Below are 23,191 nucleotides of genomic sequence, written 5' to 3'. Positions count from 1 at the left end.
AATATTAAATGTCATGGTCACCAAGGTTTTCTGACTGTAAATATGCTAAATCCAACAGGACTGAATATGCAGCAAATAGTTGCTTTTTTTGTATTTAGAAAATCTTAACTTCATATTCTGTCTGTATCATTGTGTCATACTTAGAATTTAAGCTCTTTAAGGTAGGGTCAGTCTTCTTTTTGTATAGTACCTAGCACAGTAGGGTCCTGGTTCATGACTGGAGCTCCTAGGTGCTACCACAGTGCAAATAATCAGTAGAAAATAAACTTAAAGATTTGATATATGAGCAAAGTTTTGATAGGTGAAGTCTTGTAAGAGAGTTGCAGACTAAAAGCTACAGTACAGGATTTCAGTTCAGAAGATTTCATGGTATGCTGCTGCAGAGCTAATTATAAGCTGCTGCTTGGCAATGTCTGTAAACATCTTGTCACAGTTTTTGCCCACAGCTCTGCCTAGAATGAGATGACTAATACAGCTGCAAGTTCTGCTCCTCCCACAGTGAGTCATCATCACATTCAAGTTTCTCTGCTTAAAACTTAAAAAAAGAAGTTTTTGCAGAGGTATAAAGGGAACAGAGATTTAAGAGGAATAAAAAAGTTTTCACTTTATCCTGCGCTGCTTGTTGGTAAATTGTTTTTCTTTTTCGGTTCTAGATGTTTGTGACATCCACTATTTTGGAAAAAAAAAAGACTGTCAGAATGTGGAATATGCAGTGGATGTTTTTATTCTTGGATCACTATATGCTGACAGGAGGCAGATAACTGATTTGGAAACAAATGCCACTGAGCTCAGAACAGCAGTTCCTAGGTTTAAACTTTAAAGTATATTGCACAATTTTATTTTTATTTGAAGTGTTGCTTTTACTAATTGCATATGTGCAGACCTACCTACCATGGCACTAGTCTCTCATGGCTGGGTAGCAGATATTCCCATCCTTCTTATAGGTCCACTGAAGTAAGGGGAAAAATGGAATTATTAGTGGGGTATATAACTTAGCCAATTAGTTTATTTTATCATCCATTTATCATTGTGTTATTTGGCATTATGGTTAATTCATATGCTATTTCATAGATTGTCAATGTATGCAAAATAGATTTAAATTGTAGGATAATAGAAGTGTAAGACTGACAATAATTTAGAGTGATGAGTGTGTGTTAAGTATATAAATAAAGCATAGCTGGAATACAAGGCCTATAAGCTGAAACCTGTACATTTTTAGCTTAGTCATCCTAGGCCTGGCTTATAGATTCATAGACTCTAGGACTGGAAGGGACCTCGAGAGGTCATCGAGTCCAGTCCCCTGCCCTCATGGCAGGACCAAATATTGTCTAGACCATCCCTAATAGACATTTATCTAACCTACTCTTAAATATCTCCAGAGATGGAGATTCCACAACTTCCCTAGGCAATCTATTCCAGTGTTTAACTACCCTGACAGTTAGAAACTTTTTCCTAATGTCCAACCTAAATCTCCCTTGCTGCAGTTTAAGCCCATTGCTTCTTGTTCTATCATTGGAAGCTAAGGTGAACAAGTTTTCTCCCTCCTCCTGATGACACCCTTTTAGATACCTGAAAACTGCTATCATGTCCCCTCTGTCTTCTCTTTTCCAAACTAAACAAACCCAATTCCTTCAGCCTTCCTTCATAGGTCATGTTCTCAAGACCTTTAATCATTCTTGTTGCTCTTCTCTGGACCCTCTCCAATTTCTCCACATCTTTCTTGAAATGCGGTGCCCAGAACTGGACACAATACTCCAGCTGAGGCCTGACCAGCGCAGAGTAAAGCGGAAGAATGACTTCTCGTGTGTTTACAACACACCTGTTAATGCATCCCAGAATCACGTTTGCTTTTTTTGCAACAGTATCACACTGTTGACTCATATTAAGCTTGTGGTCTACTATGACCCCTAGATCTCTTTCTGCCATACTCCTTCCTAGACAGTCTCTTCCCATTCTGTATGTGTGAAACTGATTGTTCCTTCCTAAGTGGAGCACTTTGCATTTATCTTTCTTGAACTTCATCCTGTTTACCTCAGACCATTTCTCCAATTTGTCCAGATCATTTTGAATTTTGACCCTGTCCTCCAAAGCAGTTGCAATCCCTCCCAGTTTGGTATCGTCCACAAACTTAATAAGCGTACTTTCTATGCCAGCATCTAAATCGTTGATGAAGATATGGAACAGAACCAGTTCCAAAACAGACCCCTGCGGAACCCCACTTGTTATACCTTTCCAGCAGGATTGGGAGCCATTAACAACTACTCTCTGAGTACGGTTATCCAGCCAGTTATGCACCCACCTTATAGTAGCCCCATTTAAATTGTACTTTCCTAGTTTATCTATAAGAATATCATGTGAGACCGTATCAAATGCCTTACTAAAGTCTAGGTGTATCACATCCACTGCTTCTCCCTTATCCACAAGGCTCGTTATCCTATCAAAGAATGCTTGATATTAGTGAGTGATCTGGGAATAACCTTATGCCAGGAAGGTCACAAGATCACTATAAAAGATGTGCCCGATGTTACAAAAAACTAGATTGCAATCACTGCAGGGTGTTTTTCAAGATCATGAGACACTGGATTGTTAGATCGTGGAATGTCCTGTCGTGATCGCAGCATACATGTTGTGCTTAGATGCTAATAAGAATAAGTGAAAAGTAAAAAACAGCTATGAAAAATTGGGCACTCCAATTTTCATAGGGTATAAGGGAAACCCTCATGCATCTGCATAAGGTATTAGGTATGATCAGAACAACAATATAAAAGAGGTTCCCTGATTGGGTAAAAGTGGGAAAGACCCCCACCAGAAACCCCAGCAGGAACTATCCCTCTATTGACAATAATCTGTTGAGAGGTCCATCGGGGACCCTGGGATATCTTTTGAGGATGTGAGGATGACTGCAGCCTTAGTCATTGCATGGATTTTTGTAGGATTTATATATGTATGGGTCATTGTAACTTTATTGCTTTAATAAAACTTGTAGTACAGATAAGACTTTGTATTTGTGGTTGTGTTTGTGGTCACTCTCCTTGGACTTTATGTGTTCCTGGAGTCTCCAGATTTGAGAAAGACACCAGAGGTAATTTTCACGCCATTGAGCTAGAAACTGTAGCTATAGCAGCTGAACCCATGGTAGCTTAATACAAAATTACTAAATTCAATTTAAATTTAAAAACTCCTACAGGAGAATAGGAGTGGTATTAAATATGATTATAGGGAATTGTGCAACCTGCTTGGGACAAGCTGTTTTACCCTCTGTGGAGATGCATCATAATAAATCCTCAGTCTCATCCTGTACTCCTGCTCACGACCAAAGCAGGAGCTCCTCTAAATCAGTTGTCTCATGCCAGCTTCTGCAGTGGAATGTAGCTCTGGTTATTTCCTTTCCCACCCTGTTCAGTGAAGAAGCTTCCATGAGTCACAGCAACAGAGTTCCATTTCAGTGTCTGGCCCTCTTTAGTGGCCTTCAGTTCATCAGCCCTTCAAAGCTTTATATTTGCTCAGAAATAGCTTTTGCCTACCTAGTGCTTCAGATGTCATATTTTTAAATTCATTTTCCCAGCTGTCTCCAGCAATTGGCATAGCCTGTGTCAGTCAGGGCATCAAGGCTGGCAGCTTCTGCTCTGTTAGAGGTGCAAGGTTTTTTCTCCCTAGCTCTCTGCTCATATGCTTGAGAACACTTGAAACTCATGGATTTGTATATTGTGTGTATGGAGAGGAGGTAACACAGCAGTTTCAAAAAGTGCTCTAATGCTGCACTATGCCTCTCATAGACAGACACAACTGATGCATTCTTGATCCTTTATGGTTTCCAATACTAGTTGCTTCAGAGGAAATTGCATGAAATGCTGTCCATGGACAATTATAAAATAACCTTTTTTTCCCTCCATTTGTGCTGGGAAAGAAGCTTGCAATCTTCTCCCTAGTATCTGAACCTCATCCCAGTTATTCATACCTCTCAGCTCAGAATTGGATTATTGCAGCGCATTCACCACTGGGGCCAGATTTTCATTTTGAAAAAAGTTTAACATCTGGGGATCCTGACCTAGATCTGGCCCTAAACAGGACTATATCTGAAGACCTCTCAATAACTTCAGTCAGGCAAGGCTTCCTGCTTTAAGTGGTTACCCAGAGCATGTCATACATGCCCAGCAGTCAAAAAGAGGCTTCAGTCTTATTTGTGGGTGATGTTTACAAGTGAAAATGATAAAACCTTAGCATTACAGTACTTTTTTGGATCTTGGCTCTCTTCGACTGCTTCTCCCCTTCTTGGACAAACCACCGCAGAGGCAGTGAGCTGAGATGTTCAAACGAACAGTTCCCTTGTGTTAAATGTCAGGTGATGGTGGAGGCAGGGAGCTACCAGTGAATAGTCCTCTTCTCCGCAATTGGTATCTCCCCTCCAAATATACCTTTTAGTCCACCGAAGCCTAGATTTAATTTAACTATTCCTCATGTGATCCTTTTTGTGCTTCACATAAAGTTTTTTAAGTTTTTGCCTGTCTAGGTTAGGTCCCATTTTCTGGCTATTTTGCCTTTCTGCATGCCCATTGTAAACAGGCCAGTTTATCTGCAGACCCTGAACGAAAGATTCTCTTTGCAAAATGGATAAGCTTCAGCCTTTGTGATCCACTTTTATGCTGAATTCCTAAGATGATATGGATGCATCTTGCATTCCTTTCTAAGGTGGTGTCAGTTCCCGCTGAATCATTCTGGCAATATGTCTCATGGGCATGTCCGCTCCTCTGAAGTAGTTTTTCCAGGAGTTGGGTGTTTAAAAGGTCCCACAGCATTTTTCAGGAGTGGAGTAAAGGAAGGTGGCTAGTGAGGAGATCCTCTCCTCTCTCTGCCGCTCACCCCTGTGGAGACTTGGAGTACCTGCCTTGTCTGTGCAAGAGCCCAGCCACAAACCCAGTGCATTCATTATGATGACTATCTCCAGAGAGCAACTACAGTTAAGAGCTTTTTTTCTTCCACCCTTTCAGATTGCCTATTTTTGTCTGTTTCACATGTCTTCTGTTCTGGGCTGCGTCTGCACTAGGAGCTGGGGGTGTGATTTCCAGCTTGCATAGACATACTTGTGCTAGCTCTCATCAAACTAGCATGCTAAAAATAGTAGCCTAGCTGTGATAACATGGGCAGCAGGGAGTGGTGGCACAGACTAGCTGCGCCAAGTATATACTCCCAGGATCCAGGGCAGCTAGCCTATGCCACTCCTTGCTGCTGTCTGTGCTACCATGACTACACTATTACAGTAGAACCTGAGAGTTACAAACACCAGAGTTGTCTCTCACTCCCCTAGTTCCTGCTTACAGCACTGCTCTGTCCAGGATGCTGGCAGTTCTCTCAGCCCTCCAGAGACACAGTCCTTCCTCCCTGGGCTCCCAGCAGAGAACTACCCTCCTTTGCCCTGCAGCTCACTGTAGATATGGGCCTGCTTGGCCCTGATGGGCTGCTCCCTTCAGCCCTTCTCTTATTGGCTGCCTCTGGCACAGCCTCCCTAGGCTGATTTTAAACCCTTTTCTGCCAGTGATGGCGTGTTTGCCCCTCACAGGGAAGAGTGCATTTACTCCATGGAAGACTGCCTGACCTTACAGAGATTGTCTGCAGATATGGCCCTTATAATAATCCCATATCCCTTCTCTTCTAAAGGAGCGTTTTGGGGGGAAGTGCTTTTGCTTCCTGCCCATAGTACTGAGAAACTCCCTGTATTCTAGCTACATGTGGGGCAACATTGACCAGGATCAGAATGGCGTATTTCAGAGTGAGAAAAGTCTCTCCTCATTCTGCTGCTAATTTCTGGCTTTTTTGTGTGTATGTGTGTGTTGATAGGTGAAGATGACTTTAACTTAGAAGATGCATTAGACTTGGGTAAGTAATATGTTCTTGCAAAAATCCCTTCTTGTGAGATTTTTCTTTATATAGTGTTTAGCATTAATGTTAAAACATAATTTAAACACTTAGGGCCAGATTCTGACATCCATACTGAACATGCATAACACCTTTCTCCATGAGTAGCTGTATTAACTTCTCTGGCACAATTTAAGGTATATGGTGCCAGTTAGTATGACTAAGAGTGTACCAGAACCTGGACCACATAGAAGTAGAGCAACCTGTCTGGTGGCAATAATTACATGTTTAAATGCAAATCATACAACTATAGAAGACTTGAAAAATTATTGGTCTAATACTTTCACTTATTTTAAAAGGACGTCTATTTAAACTTGTTCTCTAAGTACCTTTGTGCAATGTATTCATCACCAAAGTTTCAGTTTGTATTAACTTCTATGACCTTGACATACCAGGGCCTACAAAGAAGCCTGATTCAGCTACCAAAAAGCCGGAGCTGGGTGAGTAGTGATTAAGTTGGCACATAATGCATCTTATAGTAAATGATTTATTGTGATTTTTAGATGTGTAGTTACTGACAAAGAATCATGGTTACACATTGCTGTATATCTACAATAAAAAAAAAATAGACACGTTGGGATAATTTAAGTGCACATCTCAGGCCTCTTTGGGGACAAGCGGAGGATCAAATAATAGAACCAAGCTGTCTTTAATAATACAGTAACGCCTCATTTAAAGTCATCCCAGTTAACATTGTTTGGTTGTTACGTCACTGATCTACTAAAAAAACATGCCCGTTTAAAGTTGCCCCGTGCTCCCTTATGACATTTGGCAGCTGCCTGCTTTGTCCACTGCTTTCAGGAAGAGCAGCCCATTGGAGGTAGCTGGTGGGGGCTTGGAACCAGGATGGACTGGAAACCCCCCTATCAGCTTCCTTAAGTTCCCAGCAGACTATCAATTGCCTGGCAGTTCAGGTGTCCCTCTCCCACTTCCATGTGCTGCCCCGGCCCTCTGTCTTGGAGGTGCTCCCAGGAGCCTCCTGCTTGCTGTGCAGGGAGTGGGGGGAAAAGAAGGGGCCTAATGTCAGGGAGTCCCCCTCCCCCTGCTCCTGTACCCCATCTCCACAAAGCAGGGGCGGGGGACACCCAGGAGCGGTGCCAGGGTTTCTGACGCCCTAGGTGGATGGCCATTTCACTGCCCCCCGCGGGTCCGGTGGATCTACCGCAGTCATGCCGGCGGACGGTCTGCTGCTGGAAAGGCTCCGGTGGAGCTGCCGCAGTGATGCCGGCGGGCGGTCTGCTGGTCTAAAGGCTCCGGTGGACCTGCCGCAGGCATGACTGCGGTAGGTCCGCAGGAGCCTTTGGACCAGCGCACCTTCCGCCAAAATGACTGCGGCAGCTCCAGCGGAGCCTTTCGAGCAGCGAACCGTCCGCCAGCATGACTGCAGTAGGTCCACCGGGGCCGTGTGCTGCCCCCCCCCCGGCAAAATAGCGCCCCCCAAAAATTCTGGCTCCCTAGGCCATTGTCTAGGTCGCCTAAATGGTAGCGCCGGCCCTGGGGACACTACAGGGCTCAGGACAGAGGGAACTGCTGTCTCAACTTGCTGGTCTGCTTAAAAAGGCAGTGTCCTTAGAGTGGGGTCAACATAGTTAAAGGGGCAATGCGGGTCTCTTTCTCTCACACACACACACACACGCGCACACACAGTGTGTGTCTCTGTCTCTCTCAGACACGCGCACACACACATGCACCCCCTATCACTTTGGAAAGTGGAGAGAGTGGTGCGCTCCATTGGGATAGCATGGGTTCATCATCATGTTCAGTTTCCGCAGGAAACGTTTGCAGGCATTGCTATTGTGTCTCCTCCCTCTATTTGTGCTGCCTTGTAGAGTGTGAGGCTACATTAACAACATGTTAACCCTTGAGGGCTCAGCCGTGTGCTAGTTCATCATTTAGCATCATTTTTTTCATTTACAAGAAACCATAAAATAAAAAAGGAAACTAATAAGTATGGTGATTTACTTTGCCACTCCAATGCCCTAAAATGTCATGAAATTTGAACAGTAAGGTTGAGCATTTTGATGTAGTGATAATTAAAGATTTAACTTCATGGTTTTCTAGGATATTGGATACACTTGTGATGTATAACCTGAGCAACTTTTCACATAAAGAGCCTGCATCCTAACCAGGCATCATTTAGCAGTAAGGCATTCCCTGGGAAATATCCCGACCTCTTCCACCCTCTGACTCCACCACCTCAACCAAGTGTCACAATCATCATTGCTGTGTACAGTATTAAATTGTTTGTTTAAAACTTACACTGTGTGTGTGCGTGTGTGTGTGTGTGTGTGTGTGTGTGTGTATAAATATATATGATTTTTTTTTCCCTGAAACCTAACCCCCCCCATTTACATTAATTCTTGTGGGGAAATTGGTTTCGCTTAACATCGTTTTGCTTAAAAGTAGCATTTTTCAGGAACATGATTACATGTTAAGCGAGGAGTTACTGTAATAATGACTCTTGTAGGCTTTAGGCAGTGTCATGGCAAAACTGAGTTATTGGCTGACAGATCTTTTGGTGATGTTATACATACCTCAGTCTGCAGGAACACATTTGTCTCTGACATCTGCTGAACCGCCACATTGAAATTATATTTTACTATATCTAAGGGTTAAATTGTTGCTTTACTAGCATGGTGGAATGAGAGCATAAAGACACCTCAACACCCTTTTGCTGGCTACATGCATTGCAGACAGTAGGGAAAGCAGGCTACCCAGAGCTACTACTTCTTCCCCTCACACAGGTGAGTGAGAGGGGCAGAATATAGGCTTCACCCTCTCAATGTGCTTGTTGGCATAGCTGTGCTGGGGATATATGCTGCAACAAATATAGTGCAGTTACTGCCTCCCTGGAGTCGAGGAGGAAACCAGGAGGGATACTGAGACTGAATCACAATCTCCCTCTTTTGCTTCTTTGGGGGGCAGTGCAACAGCACTCTGTCCTTTGCTCAAGACTAGATGTTAGTCGTGATCTAGTCCGTAATCAGGAAAACAATAATTAGAGCCTTCAGAATGTGCATTTAGATTTGTCAGTGAATTAAAAAAAACTCAATTAAAAGCAGTCTCTTAAAAACAAGTGCACGTGCAGCCTCATTGGGGCTTTGTACTAGCTAGCAAAATGGGACGAGCAGGATGGTCACAGCCCTAGGACTTGCAACCCATGAATTAGACTATAACAATGCATAATAAATACGTATGTCTTGTATATCACTTGTCATCAGTAGACCTTAAAAGTGCCATGCAAAGGACATCTGTGTCATTATCCCCATTCTACAGATGAGGAATCTGAGATTGCTCCTTTGTAAAGCACTTTGAGGTCTACTCATGAAAAATGCTATATAAGAGCTGGGTATTATTATTCTGAATTGTTAGAGCCTAGTACATGGGTTGCGGGCAAACCTTGTGGCTGTGACCACCCTGCTCATCCCATTTTGCTAAATGGAAGGGGGATCCTCAGAGGTAAGTAGGGAATCCTAGTAAGTAGAACCATGGAATGTTAACCTGCATATTTTGTATACTAAAGCTTTCATAATTAGAGTGGTCTGCAGTGGGTCCTGGGGGTTGCCTGGGCAGAGCTCTTTGCAAGATCAGGTCTAAAAGATATCCAAGGAACAATTTCATTGCCTTTTAAAATAGGGGTGATGATGGCATTATATTGAGATGAGTTAGAGCTTATAGGACTACTGGAAGAAGTGAATATCAAGAGGGATTTAATTAAATTGAGGTCAGTGCGACGCACAGAAATTGATGTAGTAGAATTTGGTATTGAGGATCCATGAGTTTCTGCTGTTGAGTTAGAGGCCACGTTTGAGTGCATTAATGGCTTTGGGTTTTTTGTTTTTTCAAATGGCTTTTGATTAGTTGACTTTGGGGATGTTTCATCACCTTATTTTCACTAGATAGAGCTAATTGACTAATATAGCATTCCTAGAAGTGGTTGTAATTTGAAAATATTACCTTTCTAATCACTCCCTAGAAAGAAGGGGAAAAAAAGATGCTCTTTATGCCAGGAGATGGGAGTCTGTTGTCAGAAGGAAAGCCTTTCCCTTTCCTCTGGGATAATCTCTTTGCAAAGTCTTTAATGTATTTCAGCTAAGTCACATTAGCAAACTGCAGTATCCTTGCCACACTCTCATTGGTGAAGTGGAACATAGTTTGGCAGGTAGTGTCTGTTAACTTTTTGAATTGCTGAACAACACCCATAAAAGCTGGTATCACACTAGCATTGCTGTGCTTCAGCATTACTGGCAATTGTTGAGAAGGGGGAGGCTTGTCTGTGGGAACTAACAAAGGGCACAGAATTCCAGAACTGTAACAGTGTTTGTTCTTTTAGTTTTTTTAGTCATAAAAGAAGCATGGCGTTAAACAAGGCCATAATGCCTCTGTTAGAAGGATTTTGGCCAATTACATACAAGTTTGGAAATCTGTAAAGTTTATTGCCTAGTTAGGATGCCGGCTCTTTATGTGAAAAGTTGCTCAGGTTATACATCATGGTTTTCTAGGGCATTGGATACACTTGTGACGTTAACTCTTCTATTGCTACATCAAAATGCTCAACCTTACTGTTCAAATTTCATGACATTTTAAGGTATTGGAGTAGCAAAGTAAATCACCATATTTATTTGTTTCCTTTTTTCTTTTACTGTTTCTTCTAAATGGAAAAAAAAAGTCTTCATTTTTATAGAATTGCCAGTCAGAACAGATGAACTGGTGGCCTTTGTTAGTTAACTGCATGTTTGTAGACTCAACTGTGTGTGTAAGTTGTATGCAAAGTACACGTTTCCATATGCATTTATTGCTGTGTGTGTATATATAAATAAAATGAGATGAAGTTGTCTTGGGATCTTGCTAATTTTAAATGTTCATAACTAGAGTGAACTCAAAATGAACCGATTTTCTTCTTCAGGTGGATTGATACTTTTTTTTGAGACTGAGATCTATAAAGCTGCCAGACTGAAATAAATTCAGTTTCATAGTCTTAAAGTTGATGCATACTTGATGCTAGCTACCTAGTTTTAAAAATTCCACTTTAGTGCCCAGGCCTGCTTCCCATTCTGTTCAATGGGAGTTTTGCTATTGACTTCAGTGGGAGCAGGAGCAGGCCCTAAACTTCAGACAAGCAAATCGAAATGAGGTGGGATAGTTAGAAATAGAAGGGTTCTCAAGAGATTCTTATTTACAATCTTGAACTCAGTGGATTAAGTCAGCTGCCATAATATTAGTAAACATAAGTTATGGAGGGACTTCGTAGGGGTGAGGAGAGGAAGACAGAGAGACATGGGAAAGGGGAGTATAGATTATTCAGCTTGTTTCTGCACTTTACTCATTTGCAATTTTAATTCTTTTTCCCCCTCACAATATTTGTCAGTAGATGACCGCCCAAAACCTCAGCCTGGAAGCAAGGACAATACTGGTGGTAAGAATTTTGTAAATGTTTTAAATAGCGTTTGTCAGCCATCCTACTCAGATCATTCTATTGACTTTTTAAAGGAACCATTCATCTTTAAATGATTTGGTACATCAAGGCATTTACTTCTGATTATGCAAATAATGAACTTGATGAACTTAGACATGATGAAAGAACAGTTGAGAACTAAGAGAAAATGCTCGATGCTTGATTTTGCAAACAAATCATGCAAGGTAATAAATGGCAGAAAGTCAGTTTCCTTTGTTTTCATTTTTTAAAAAGAAAAAGGGTGAGCATAGGTCAATATTTGCATTTGAGTGCCTAAAGCAAGGCACCTAAATAAGTGATCTGATTTATCCTCTCCCGACCTTGAGAGGATGAGCTCCCACAGATTTCATTCAAGTCAACGGGAACTGCAAGGTCTTAGTGCTGTTCTGACCAAACTTGCTAATTGGTAGAAAGGTTGTTTTTAGTATCTCATATGCACATTTTGAAACTACTTTGAGTTAACCTGGAGTCTGCTCTATTTTGTGTTAATATGGAATCTGCTCTATGGAAATCACAAATAAACTCCTAAAGTTGTTTTGGATTTTGAAACTCTGATAATATATCTGAATTTTTAATAGACCTTTGGGGGTGAGACACAAACCAGTGGAGGAGAGTAGTTGTGGCGTTGCACTGTTTGTTCTTGAGAGTTTGCCTTAAACCTTGGATTTTGTCATGTATGAAGTAAAACATAGTTTTCAGCATGTCCTGGATAAATGTATGACACATGTATTCCAATAGGAAACTTGAGCCACCTGAAAAATAACTATCAGCTTATAGAAGCTAAAAAGGGGTTAAGAGATCAAGGATGAACATGTCATGATAGTTTAAAGGAAGAGTCAATATCAGGTATAAACACATACAAAGGAAGGATAACCATTGTATTTACTCTTACAGGAAACTTTAAGGATGAAGACTTAGTTGATGGTAAACTTCCGCCAGAAAAAAGGGGTAAGATAACGTCCAACACTTCACAGTGAAACCCGTTGCTATCTCGTTTTTGCCTAAGACTTGTGTGTCACAAGCTGATTAAAATGAGTTAGGAATACTAGATTTTGTCCTGGTCTCTTTAAGGCATGGAAATTGATATTTTCCAATTTAACCATTATGTACTTTGTTCATTCAGAAAAATTGATGATCCAAGGGAGTGGAATTGATTCCGGAATCCTAAACAATAGATTTAAAACTACAGTGATGTGAAAGTGGTACTGTTTCAGCATTCACAATGGGTAAAATTTCCAAATGCACCTCAGCACCATGTCTAGTGACCTAGGAGCTTACGTCCTGTTGACTTTCAGTGAGATTTAGGCTACTAAAAGCCTAAGTCCCTTCTGAAAATAGGACTTGGGTGCTTTTGAGAAAAAAATCCCCCAGCCATTCTGTTGAGAAGTTCTAGTGCCTTGCTTTGGGACAGAGACTTGAAATTTGGCATAGGAATATCCCTGGTGCCAGGAATGTGCATCTTGCTGTTCCCATGGGGAAAAAGCCCACTGGTATTTGGCCAAGTTTTATAAGTCTGAAAAATCTGTTTGCAAACGCTCAGTTAAATTTTCTTGAGAATCCCATCTGCACAGAACGTGCCCAGCCAAGATCTTCAGTGGGTGAGCAAGACTTTCCCTGTGATTACTGCTCCCAATTGCTGCATGCTGCTGTAGTGCCAGGTATTAAACTGGAGAACAGTGAGACACTCTCTTATCCTCTCTGTGCTGGCACCAGGCAGCAAGGATGATGAAGCCACCTGACTTGAACAGGGGGGAAAGGAGCTGGAGTGGGGTGGGAAAGAATAGATTGGGACGACAAGCTATGGAGACTAGGAACTTGAGGGTAGAGGAGAAGTCAGGTGTGGGGAAGAGACAGGACTGAGACATGTTAGAGAGGGTGGGGCAGAAGGGTCTGTGCCCACTAGAGCGCACACCTTCAGCACCTGAGATTCCTCAGTGTCAGCATTCCCAGCTGTCAGAAGATATCTGTGAAATGCACTAGCAAAGAGTGTCTCCTCATCATCTGATGATTCGTCCAGAGAGAGGATGGCAACTTACTACTGCTACCAATACTCCATTAGCTCACATGGCAGAGGTCTGTGTGGTGGATTTAAAGGTTCCAGTCTCTGTGGTGTCACCTGATGGAATTTACATTTCAGCTTGCTTTTCAAATGCCTAGGAAATTATACACACAACCATGTTAAAAGAATATAAAGGTTGCAAAGTCAACCATTCAAAAGTTAAGAAATACCAGAACTAAGGTTACCTATGCACTTTGATAGACTTCAATTGCACGATCACATACTATCCCTGCATCATTCAGTGCAGAGGATGGGTGGCACTCTGGTAGAATGAATCAGAGTTCCTAATGAGTAAGGCTGTTACTTACAGCACCCTTACCTCACTTGTTGCAGAAGTTGGAAGGTGTGTAGTGAATGAGGCAGGGGACTGCAGGAATGGAAAGAAAAGTCTCTGATGGGTAAGGCAGTTGAATGCTGCAAAGGAGAACTGGATTCTATTGCTGCATCTGCCACAGAGTTAAACCGCACTTTTCACAGGTGGCCACTAATTGTATTCACTTTCTTGATTCCCAGCTTGGGACCCCAGGGCCTGATTTGGAGAGGTGCTGAGCACTTAACAGCTGCAACTGAAGCAGTGGGAGCTGTGGAGCTTTGAGCACAGAAAGTGCTATATAATGTTAAATACTCTGGCACTCAAAATTAGTATCCTTAATCTCTGAGCCCCAGTTTCCCATCTGTACAATGAAGATGCTAATGCTACCTTACCACACACAGCTATTGTGAAACTAAATTAATGTTTGTGAAACACTTAGATAATTTGGTGATAATCACCATAGAAAACCCCATGAGGAAATCTAATAATTTTGTATTTAAAGCAGAGTTTTAGCTGTGTGCAGTAAATTAGGCCTGGGGCCTCTATATTGAACCATGAGAATAAGATAAAATATTGAATTAGCTACTCATTGCCTGGGAACCATCTATCCTGAGCATTTGGAACAGGGTCCTGTGGAAAAAAAAGGTCTGTGATCATGTAATTAAAGAGTGTATCACAATAAATACACCAAATAGGGCTGAATTAAGTTTGCACAGGCAACCCTAGGTCTGGCATTTCCTACTTTTGAGTGCTTGACTTTGCAACCCGAGTATTGTTTTAACATAGCTTGTGTAATTCCTTTATTATTTAAACTTGAAGTCTGTTTCCATTGTATTGACTTTGTTAATGTAACATCTGGAGATAGCGATGCATTGACATAGAGCGCGGATTCTCATTGTGATAAGGCTGTTCTCTAAAAAGATTCTTCTAGCAATGAAATTATGTGTTCTTTCAGGAGAAGATGATACCAATCCCAAGAGTGGAGGAGATGCGGCAGGTAAATGCATGGATTTTCATATATCTATTATATCTGTACATCATCTTTAAAAAGTTAAAATATCTAACATTAGGCATTCCTTTTATTGCCTGCAGGTTTAGAATTGTAATAGTGCCAATAAGCACTGATGATGCTTTTCAGCTTCAAAATATTATACAAAATCTAGCATTTTTATTTCAAGCGGCTTTGTTCCTGCCGCCTTTTTTTAAATATTTCACTTCTGATGGGTCAAAAACTGTGAGTTATTAGAGTATAAAATGTGAACCTTGCACACAGCGTTTCACAAGGTTTAGATCCAGACTTCATAGTGCCCACTCATTTTTGTATGAATGTACTTCATACCATGCCAATCACATAATGGAATGTGCTCGTGCTGCTTAATAATATGTACTACTTGAAAAATTAACTATTCTAAATCTATGCTTGACTCTTCAAAATCCATGAAAAGAAGGCAGAATCAATGTCAAAGATTACTTCAAATGTTAGTGCTGTTTGGAAACATTACGAGTTTGTATATCTTTTTTTGTTTATAGCCTCTCAAGGAGTGATACCTGGAATTATAAGTGCTGTGGTTGTAGCAGTTGTTGGAGCAGTATCTAGCTTCATTGCTTACCAGAAGAAGAAACTCTGTTTCAAAGCAAGCGGTAAGATTTTAACTAGTTTTTTTTTTTTTCCTTTGTCATCTGTTGTAGCTCTTAATTAGAAAGTTTATATGGAATTTAGTAATGATTATAAAACATAGGCCACAGTCTTAGTGGTCCAGTGCATTAGCACTCATCATGAAGGAATAATGTATTTTAAGTGAGGCTTAAAACTAAGCTGTTTGAGAGCTGCTTTGGCAAAAAAAAAAAAAAAAAAAAAAAAAAAAAAGATATAGGAGGGTACCTTCCCCTCCTCCCTCCAAATCCCATAGCTCAGGAAAAGCTGGGCTGAGGATTCTCAAATGCTTCAAAAATTCTCTGCTTGTGAAAGAGCGAGTATGGGAGAGTTTTTAAGCAACACTTTTGGGGGGGGGGGAATAAAAAATTAGAGGAAATAAGGAGTGGGAAGCGGAATGTTTATAGTGGAAACTGCCTTGCAACTTTAACAATAGAGCCACTATCTTGGCTCTGTAATGTCACTAGTGGGCCCAGGCTAACCCACAGTTTGTGAATTATGAAGACTAAGTGCACAGCTGTTTCCCACACATTAGGCTTCTAACAACCGCACAGGAGAGTTTTTATTCCTTTTTGAGATGTTCATCTTCCCACCATTAGTTTCTATCCCTTTCTCCTCCCTCACTGTCTTCCTAAACCAAAGATATGAAGGCCAGGACACTACGTGAAATGTCACACAGCATAAAACTTCCCCCAAATAACTTGCAAGGGCAATAACATGGTTACTGGATGCAATTTATGCTTCATTTGCTCTTGGTAACATTCTTCTTTCTTTTAGTTGTCTGGGTCAGGGATGGCCAACCTTTGGCATGCAGCCCATCAGGGAAATCCGCTGGCGATCCGGGAGAGATTGTTTACCTGCAGCATCCACAGGTTCAGCCGACCTCAGCTCCCACTGGCTGCAGTTCACCATTCCAGGCCAATGGGGGCTGCGAGGAGGGGCGGCCAGCACATCCCTTGGCCTGCACTGCTTCCCACAACCCCCATTAGCCTGGAACGGTGAACCGCGGCCAGTGGGAGCTGAGGTCGGCTGAACCTGTGGATGCTGCAGGTAAACAAACTCTCCCGGACCGCCAGCGGATTTCCCTGGTGGGCTGCATGCCAAAGGTTGCCGATCCTTGGTCTAGGTTATTGTAGAATCTCTGAATTATGCACCCTCTGCTTTCAGTGGCCACCGTCTAGAGAAGCCTCTGCAGAGGATGATCACTTTGCCACCTAGTCAATGTATGGAAGCTATGCCCATCCATCAGTGGTTTCACAGGCCTTACCTTTTTAAGTTGCTTTGCTACAGAGCATTCCCATCCTCTCTCATGTTTGCTCTTGTATTTGCCTTTACCGGTCTTAGGGAAATGCAAGTAATACAAATGCCTGATGTCTTACAGTGTTTGTGTTTGTATCTCAGGAGATCAAGAGAATGTTAATATGGAAAGTCAGCAAGGAGCACATGCAGAGCCACCTGGTAAGAAAAGGATCTGGAGGGAAGAGCAGAATTTTTGGCAGGAATCTCTGTGGATTTGCGTCACAGAAATTAATCTCTTAGAGAGACTTTTCAGTTGCACTATACATTCTTGTAGCCAAGTGTTTATAACTGCTAGAGAAACTAATTTTGGACTGAAACAAGTTTCAAATTGAGTTTCATTTATATTAGATGGTAAAAATGTAGAACTAAAGCAAATTACTAACCCTTTTTTTGGTTGGGTTTTTTTTTTTGCATTTTTTTCTTTATAGTGAAATATTAAAATGTGTAAGGAAGTAGTGGGAATGTAAATGAGTATCATAATTGTGAACCAAAAGAACACAAAGCTGCTACTTTATATCAATTATTTGAAAAATGATATGGAATGGTAGCTGTGTGGTGTGTTTAGTGGGCTGTGTTGGGAGTCTGACTGGAGCCGTAGCTGTGCTGTGTGACACTAGACCAATAAAGCTCTCTCAGAGTTGGCATTAATAAAAGGTTCACGGTATTTGAACAAAGATGCAGTTACATAAAAGCAAGCTGGAGGCAGGGAAAATTAAACTAACTAGTATACTGTTGTGCACCACAAAGTATCTCTTATAGAAGAGAAGCATAAAAGAGCAAACTTTTTTTTTTTTTTTTTTTTTTTTTTTGGTCTGATCATGACTGCTAGGAGTTTTTTTCCAATTAGCTCCAACTCTGTAGTGCAATGCAGACATGGCTGTTTAAAATGATTGGCTAGGGAAATTGATGTATTGTCAGAGTAGGAAACCTGGCTTCAGGAAGCCCTAGATAAATTTGGATATAGGAATTGTTGAAGTGGTATAGGTGACAGCCAGAAAACAAACTTGGCTTGTGTCAGTTTCACCCCTTCTGACTGACTAATGAAGGGATGAATGGGAGTATTCAGCAAGGCACTGAAATTTTGGAGAGGATTCTGCATGTATAATATGTTTAAAAAAAATAAAGTTTGAGCCTCTCACAAGAGTGTAGGTTATGAGTAACTATATGTCCTCCTGCGTGCTTAGTTTAAAACTAGCGTCAGAGCAGAACTAGGCCTTTTCTACCTTTTTAAATCTGGGCAAAGAGTTACCTGCCTTATTACTCCAATGCAGTCAGTTTGTCCCCATCGACTTGTTAGCTGGTTCAAGATCTCTTGTGTAAACTTTTCTGTAATACATTATCAATTATTTTATAAAACTATAAAGCAAGTACCTTTCTCTCCAACTGCTTCCTGAAGTCAAGAGCTCAGTTAGTTTTGAATATCCGCCTCAAACCTGAGATATTCAGACAAATAGTTTAAATACAGATATGAATTCTAGTCCTTTTAAAATTAATCTGGTTATGTTAGCTGAAGAGAAGAGCAGATTTAAAATGTCTAGATATTCATTAGATTTTAGTTTAACACTGTATCCTATCTCTTTGCCCGTAGTGAAATATACCTTTATAAACTCCTGGATTAGGTTACCATTATAATCTAGATAAATATAATACTGTAAGAGCTCTGCAAAATTCAGCTTCATATATGAGTTTATAGACAGAGTAGGTTGAAAGTTTAAACTTAGTTTAGGATTCCTGGACTTGGTTGTGATTTGTCACAATTGTTATAAAATTAGTGATTTTTTTTTTTAGGGGTTTAATAAAACCCCACAAAACCAAAAATTTTTGTATACATTGAAATCTGACCATTTTCTCCTAGATGTGTATGCAAGCATGTTACATTCCAGTCTGAGTTTACTATAACTGCATATTATATATAACTGCATTTTGCATAGATAAGGCCATGACCCAAAATCACTGTTGTAGACACAACTTGTGTCTGCAAAAGTATCCCCCTTTTTACTTTTTTGCATCCACAGTGAATTGTAGGGGCAGTTCTTAGAAGTTGTATTTCTGAATACTTGACTGCAAATGTAAATTAGGTAGCCATATATGTCATTAAAATTTATGTCTTGGCTTTACTCATGGGTGCAAAAACATGCAGCCACCCTGTTTTTTGCAAGCAGAATTCTGCTTACAGACAGATCGGGCCTCAGCCCTGCTCCACAATATCAAATGCCCATTTATTTACTAAGATTAGAGTGTTCACACTTTTAATAGAAACACTGTTTTACAAATTGGATTCTGTTATATTGATAGAGTATTTTACTAAGCTTGATTTGATTATTTTGTTTGTATATTTGTTTCTTTTTCTTTTTTTTCAGTTCAGCGAACACTTCTGCAGAAATAATCCAGGGAAACTCAAGGTGAAGAAAAGATGAGCAAAAATGGATAGAAAACCTGCATATCTGCCTGAAAAAAACACAATGTAAACAGCAAGGGCTTGAGTTTCAAAATTGCATGGAAAAAGAATGTAGTCCTGTTGAAATATCCTTGGAAAGAATGGGAGGAATGTTTTCAAATACCTGAGCATTTTTAATGTGGTTAGCCCTGTGGAGCGCAGTGTTGCCCACTGACAATTGGCCTTAAAATAGTGATGGTCTAAAACAACTTGTGCCTTTTAATTCTCAACTCTGCTCTTGTGGCAAGAACTGTCACTGGTGTATATCTGAACTGACTACTATTCTGGCTAGCTCCTTTTCCTTACCCCTTCAAAAAAAATCAGTAGATCTGTTAATGTATCATTACTTTGACACAGCTCTAATGCTGTAGCATTGTATGGGTACATCTACACAACCCACATCAGGGAGCCTCCCACTCTGGGCAGACAGACTGGGGCTAGCAAGGCTCACGCTAGTGCTCTTAAAAATAGCAGTGGAGGCAGTGCTTTGAAGTTGCAGCTCAGGCTAGTGCTCGGGCTCTGAAGCTTAGAGAGGTGGATGGGCTCCAAAGCCGGAGCTCCCACCCACGCTGCGATGTCTACCCAGCTATTTGTAGTGCAGTAGCGCAAGTCCCAGGGGCCCAACTCTGTTGACCTGAATTGAGAGGCTAACTGCTGTGTGCTGCATATACTTACCCTAAATTGGGTAATCATACTAGTGAAGACACCTGTACAGTTCACTTGAAAGTGAAGTTTAAAAAAAAAATTCTAGTAAATGTTACATTTTGTGGGCACCTGAATAGAAATATTACATAGCTTAAAAAAGTAGCCATGTCATCTGAAATATTTGACCAAATGAGTGTGTGTGTATTTGACAATGGTGTTGCCTGTGTAGCTGCATGGGTCAGCTTAGCAGGAAGGAGGTACTTATATCTGTCCTCTAAGGAAAAAAAGTGTTTTCTTTTTTTTCATTTTTCTTCACTACATCTGTCTGGTACAGATCCAGAAAGCCCCAATGTGCTTCCCTGCATCCCCCAGAGTCTCAAAGTTGCTTTTCATAGCGATTAACTAAAATAGAGTTGGTCAAAAAAGGAAAAGCCTGACTTACAAATCAGAACTCTACATTGGCTGCTTTTCATTTGGCTGGGTGTGTCTTTTTGGTGTTCATGAGAATTCAAACAGCTGCCAGGAATTAATTTGTATACAATTTGGGACTGACAGATATTTCCATGACTGCTCACCTGAAAGTTTTAACAGAAGGTCATTATATATAGTTTCAGTTTTGAAAGCTTTGTCATCCAGTCAGAAAGCAGAAACAATACGACTAACTTATGTGGTAACTCTGCAACGTGGATAATCAAGAGCACTCTAAACTAGGGTGACCAGATAGCAACTGTGAAAAAATGGGACGGGGGTGGGGGCTAATAGGCGCCTATATAAGAAAAAGTCCCAAAAAAGTGACTGTCTCTTTAAAAAGGGACATCTGGTCACCCTACTCTAAAGTGAGTTCCTAAAAATTACTCTCCACACGATTCAGCATTTGCTTGTGAATAACAAACGCATTTGAGGACCTCTATTAGGTTCATGAAGGACTGACAGCAGAAAAGAGCCTCAGTCCTGCAGCTAATAGCATACAGGGGCTGCTGCACTTGTATGGAGCCCCAGTAAAATTAATGGTGCCCCATTCAAGCACAGCAGTCTGCTTACATGCTGTCAATTGAAGGATTGGGGCTTAAATTTGTAACTAATACTGGTTACAATGAATAGTTTGACCAGCTGTACCAAGGACATTCTTTTTGTAATATAACTTCAGTTTTTGTGCAATTTTACAAAACACTTTGTGACAATTTTACTTAAAAGTGCATCTGGTAAATGCATAGGTGAGAATCTGGAGAATTACAGTAATTCATACAGTAAACAAATGAAGCTTTTTACATAAGGTTATAATTTGGACTAGCGCAGACTTTTTTCCCTGCCAAAACCTGCAAATCTCTGTTCATTCAAATATTAATGCATCTAATGAGAACTCATTTTAAAGGGAACATGGACATTTTTATTTTAGGAAGTTGATGACAAAGAGCTTTAAATTGATTTTTTTTTTTTAATTATGAAAATCAGTAAACCAGTTTGCCCCATTACTCTTATTTTTTTTCCTGGAGGAAAATGTTAAAACGTGCAAGTGTGTTGTTGATGGAAAAGTTACTATATTGTAGGTGAAATTCTTTGACTGTAATCATTAAACTAATGAAATGCCTTGCTTACTTTCAACAACAAATGTATTACATATGTATCATTGTCAAGTGTCAAGCACACTGAAACATGCCAATAGCTGTTTTGGCGTTCTTTAAACAAGCTTTCAATTAATTAGGATTATGAATCCTTCTTTAGATTTCTCAAACCTCTTAAGAATTAGTCATTAAAACCTCAGACTATTAACATTGTGCCTTTTTTTAATAAACATTTGTAAAGTTACTTTGGTTAAGTATCTTAAAATGGACTTCCATTTTATTTCTTTGAGCTGAAAACAATGTTAACTCTACTTCTGTGTTTTGGATGTTCTAGAAAAAAAGAAATTGGACGCAAGATGGGAGTGGTCTACAAACTTGTTAGTTTACCTTTTGTCCTAAAGAGTTTAGATTTATTTTGAAAACATCTAAGTGTACTAGAATACAAGTGTGTAATTTTAAGTAAACAGTGAAAAAAAGTACTAGCCTGTTTTTAATGTCTAGTGTGCAATGTTTTGGAGAAGAGACTGCAGGGTGTGATTTGTGGTTTCCTTTTTTGTACAATAGCTGATTCATATGCACTCAAATTTCGGTAGGTTTGTTTATATTACAGAGGAATTATTAAAACATCCAACATAGAATGACATAGTTTCTGTGTTTCTAGTTAGGCAAACAAAGACAAGTGGATTATATCAGTTTTGCCTATGCAAGTTGAAGATGTTCTCCATCCTAATGCCGTTGCAGCTCCTCCTAGCAGTAGTTACTGCAATGATACCTGTACCACTTTTAATCCCAGCCTCTGACTGAGGAGTTCATTGAAACTGAAATGAGTGAAAACAATATGGGAGGGGTTCCAAGTAATATTGTTTTAACAATAGTAAACTTACTGAATACCTCAGCTTTGGAGGCTGCAAACTGATATGTGAAATTCAAGCACAGAGAAGACTATTCCATCAGAATTTCAGCTGCATTATGTAGCACTATTTGAGTGGAAAATCTGTGACTCTCTTAAAGTTGATTTTTTATTTTTTTGCACCCTGCTCCATCCCACACACTGCTGTGTGCTTGTTTGGTTTGTGGCTTTACGGACTAGAAGTATGGGATAGGGAAGAAATGTGGCACATTGCATATTTGTGATACTACTGGAATGTATCAGTGTCACTATTGACAGCCAGAGAGGAAAGGCAAAAAAAAAAACAAACCCCAAACACTTGAAGGCTTGAAAACTCCCTGATGCCATTCTGTAATGTGTGAGCAAGGAGCGGGTGTCATGATAGAGGTCCCTATCAGCCACAAAGTGACTGTGGGAACAAGTGTTCCTACATGGTCCCCATAAAGCTGTTAGGTCAAAATTTTCAGACTTTTAATGGCTGAAAGAAGGCACCTAAATATAGTCGCTTGGTTTTGCAAATTTTAGCCATAGTGCTTAAGTTTCCTACTATCAAAGTAATTCTGCAGGCAAAGCTTTTAACATCAGAAAGAGTAAAACTAGCATTAACCACCACCCACCTGTCCTTCAGAATGCTTCGCACTTGACCATTTGTTTCCCTGCTTAATGACTTGTCTCATTCCCTACTTTAAATCCCCACCTAATTTCTATATTGGGTTTTAATCAGTCTGGTACCTGAGGATGGAGTACCAGTCTTCAGCTCCCTCAAGCATTTCCTCTCCTAGCCAATGCAATTGCCGGTTCAACCATGCAAGAGACCTTCAATACTGCAACAAAAGTTTAATTATCATTAAATTATCCAGAGATGAAAAAACTTTTGGGATGCAAGCAACTGAATGATCTATCTTTCTGACCTCCCACAAGTCTTCACCCTCTTACTGTTTTGCTCTGGCTAACCACCTAGCTGC

At 40.5% G+C, this 23,191-nt stretch overlaps 1 protein-coding gene across 2 annotated transcripts in view; it reads left to right on the top strand.

Annotated features, from left to right (window-relative positions):
* The window catches only part of LOC127039448 (CD99 antigen-like), a 37,983-nt gene extending 16,008 nt beyond the window's left edge, over positions 1 to 21,975 (top strand). The window contains exons 2-9 of one of the 2 annotated variants that reach the window (XM_050933209.1): positions 5,836 to 5,874; positions 6,309 to 6,353; positions 11,282 to 11,329; positions 12,263 to 12,316; positions 14,696 to 14,737; positions 15,271 to 15,381; positions 16,796 to 16,852; positions 19,054 to 21,975. In XM_050933209.1, coding sequence (XP_050789166.1) covers positions 5,836 to 5,874; positions 6,309 to 6,353; positions 11,282 to 11,329; positions 12,263 to 12,316; positions 14,696 to 14,737; positions 15,271 to 15,381; positions 16,796 to 16,852; positions 19,054 to 19,079 — 422 coding nt within the window. In that variant the 3' untranslated portion in view covers positions 19,080 to 21,975. The remainder of the gene's footprint in view (positions 1 to 5,835; positions 5,875 to 6,308; positions 6,354 to 11,281; positions 11,330 to 12,262; positions 12,317 to 14,695; positions 14,738 to 15,270; positions 15,382 to 16,795; positions 16,853 to 19,053) is intronic. The other variant, XM_050933218.1, reaches the window with a different exon arrangement.
* Positions 21,976 to 23,191: the final 1,216 nt, after the last annotated feature.

Source organism: Gopherus flavomarginatus, chromosome 1, assembly GCF_025201925.1.
Source record: "Gopherus flavomarginatus isolate rGopFla2 chromosome 1, rGopFla2.mat.asm, whole genome shotgun sequence".
Lineage (NCBI taxonomy): Eukaryota > Metazoa > Chordata > Testudines > Testudinidae > Gopherus > Gopherus flavomarginatus.
This window is presented reverse-complemented; position numbering and strand designations above follow the sequence as displayed.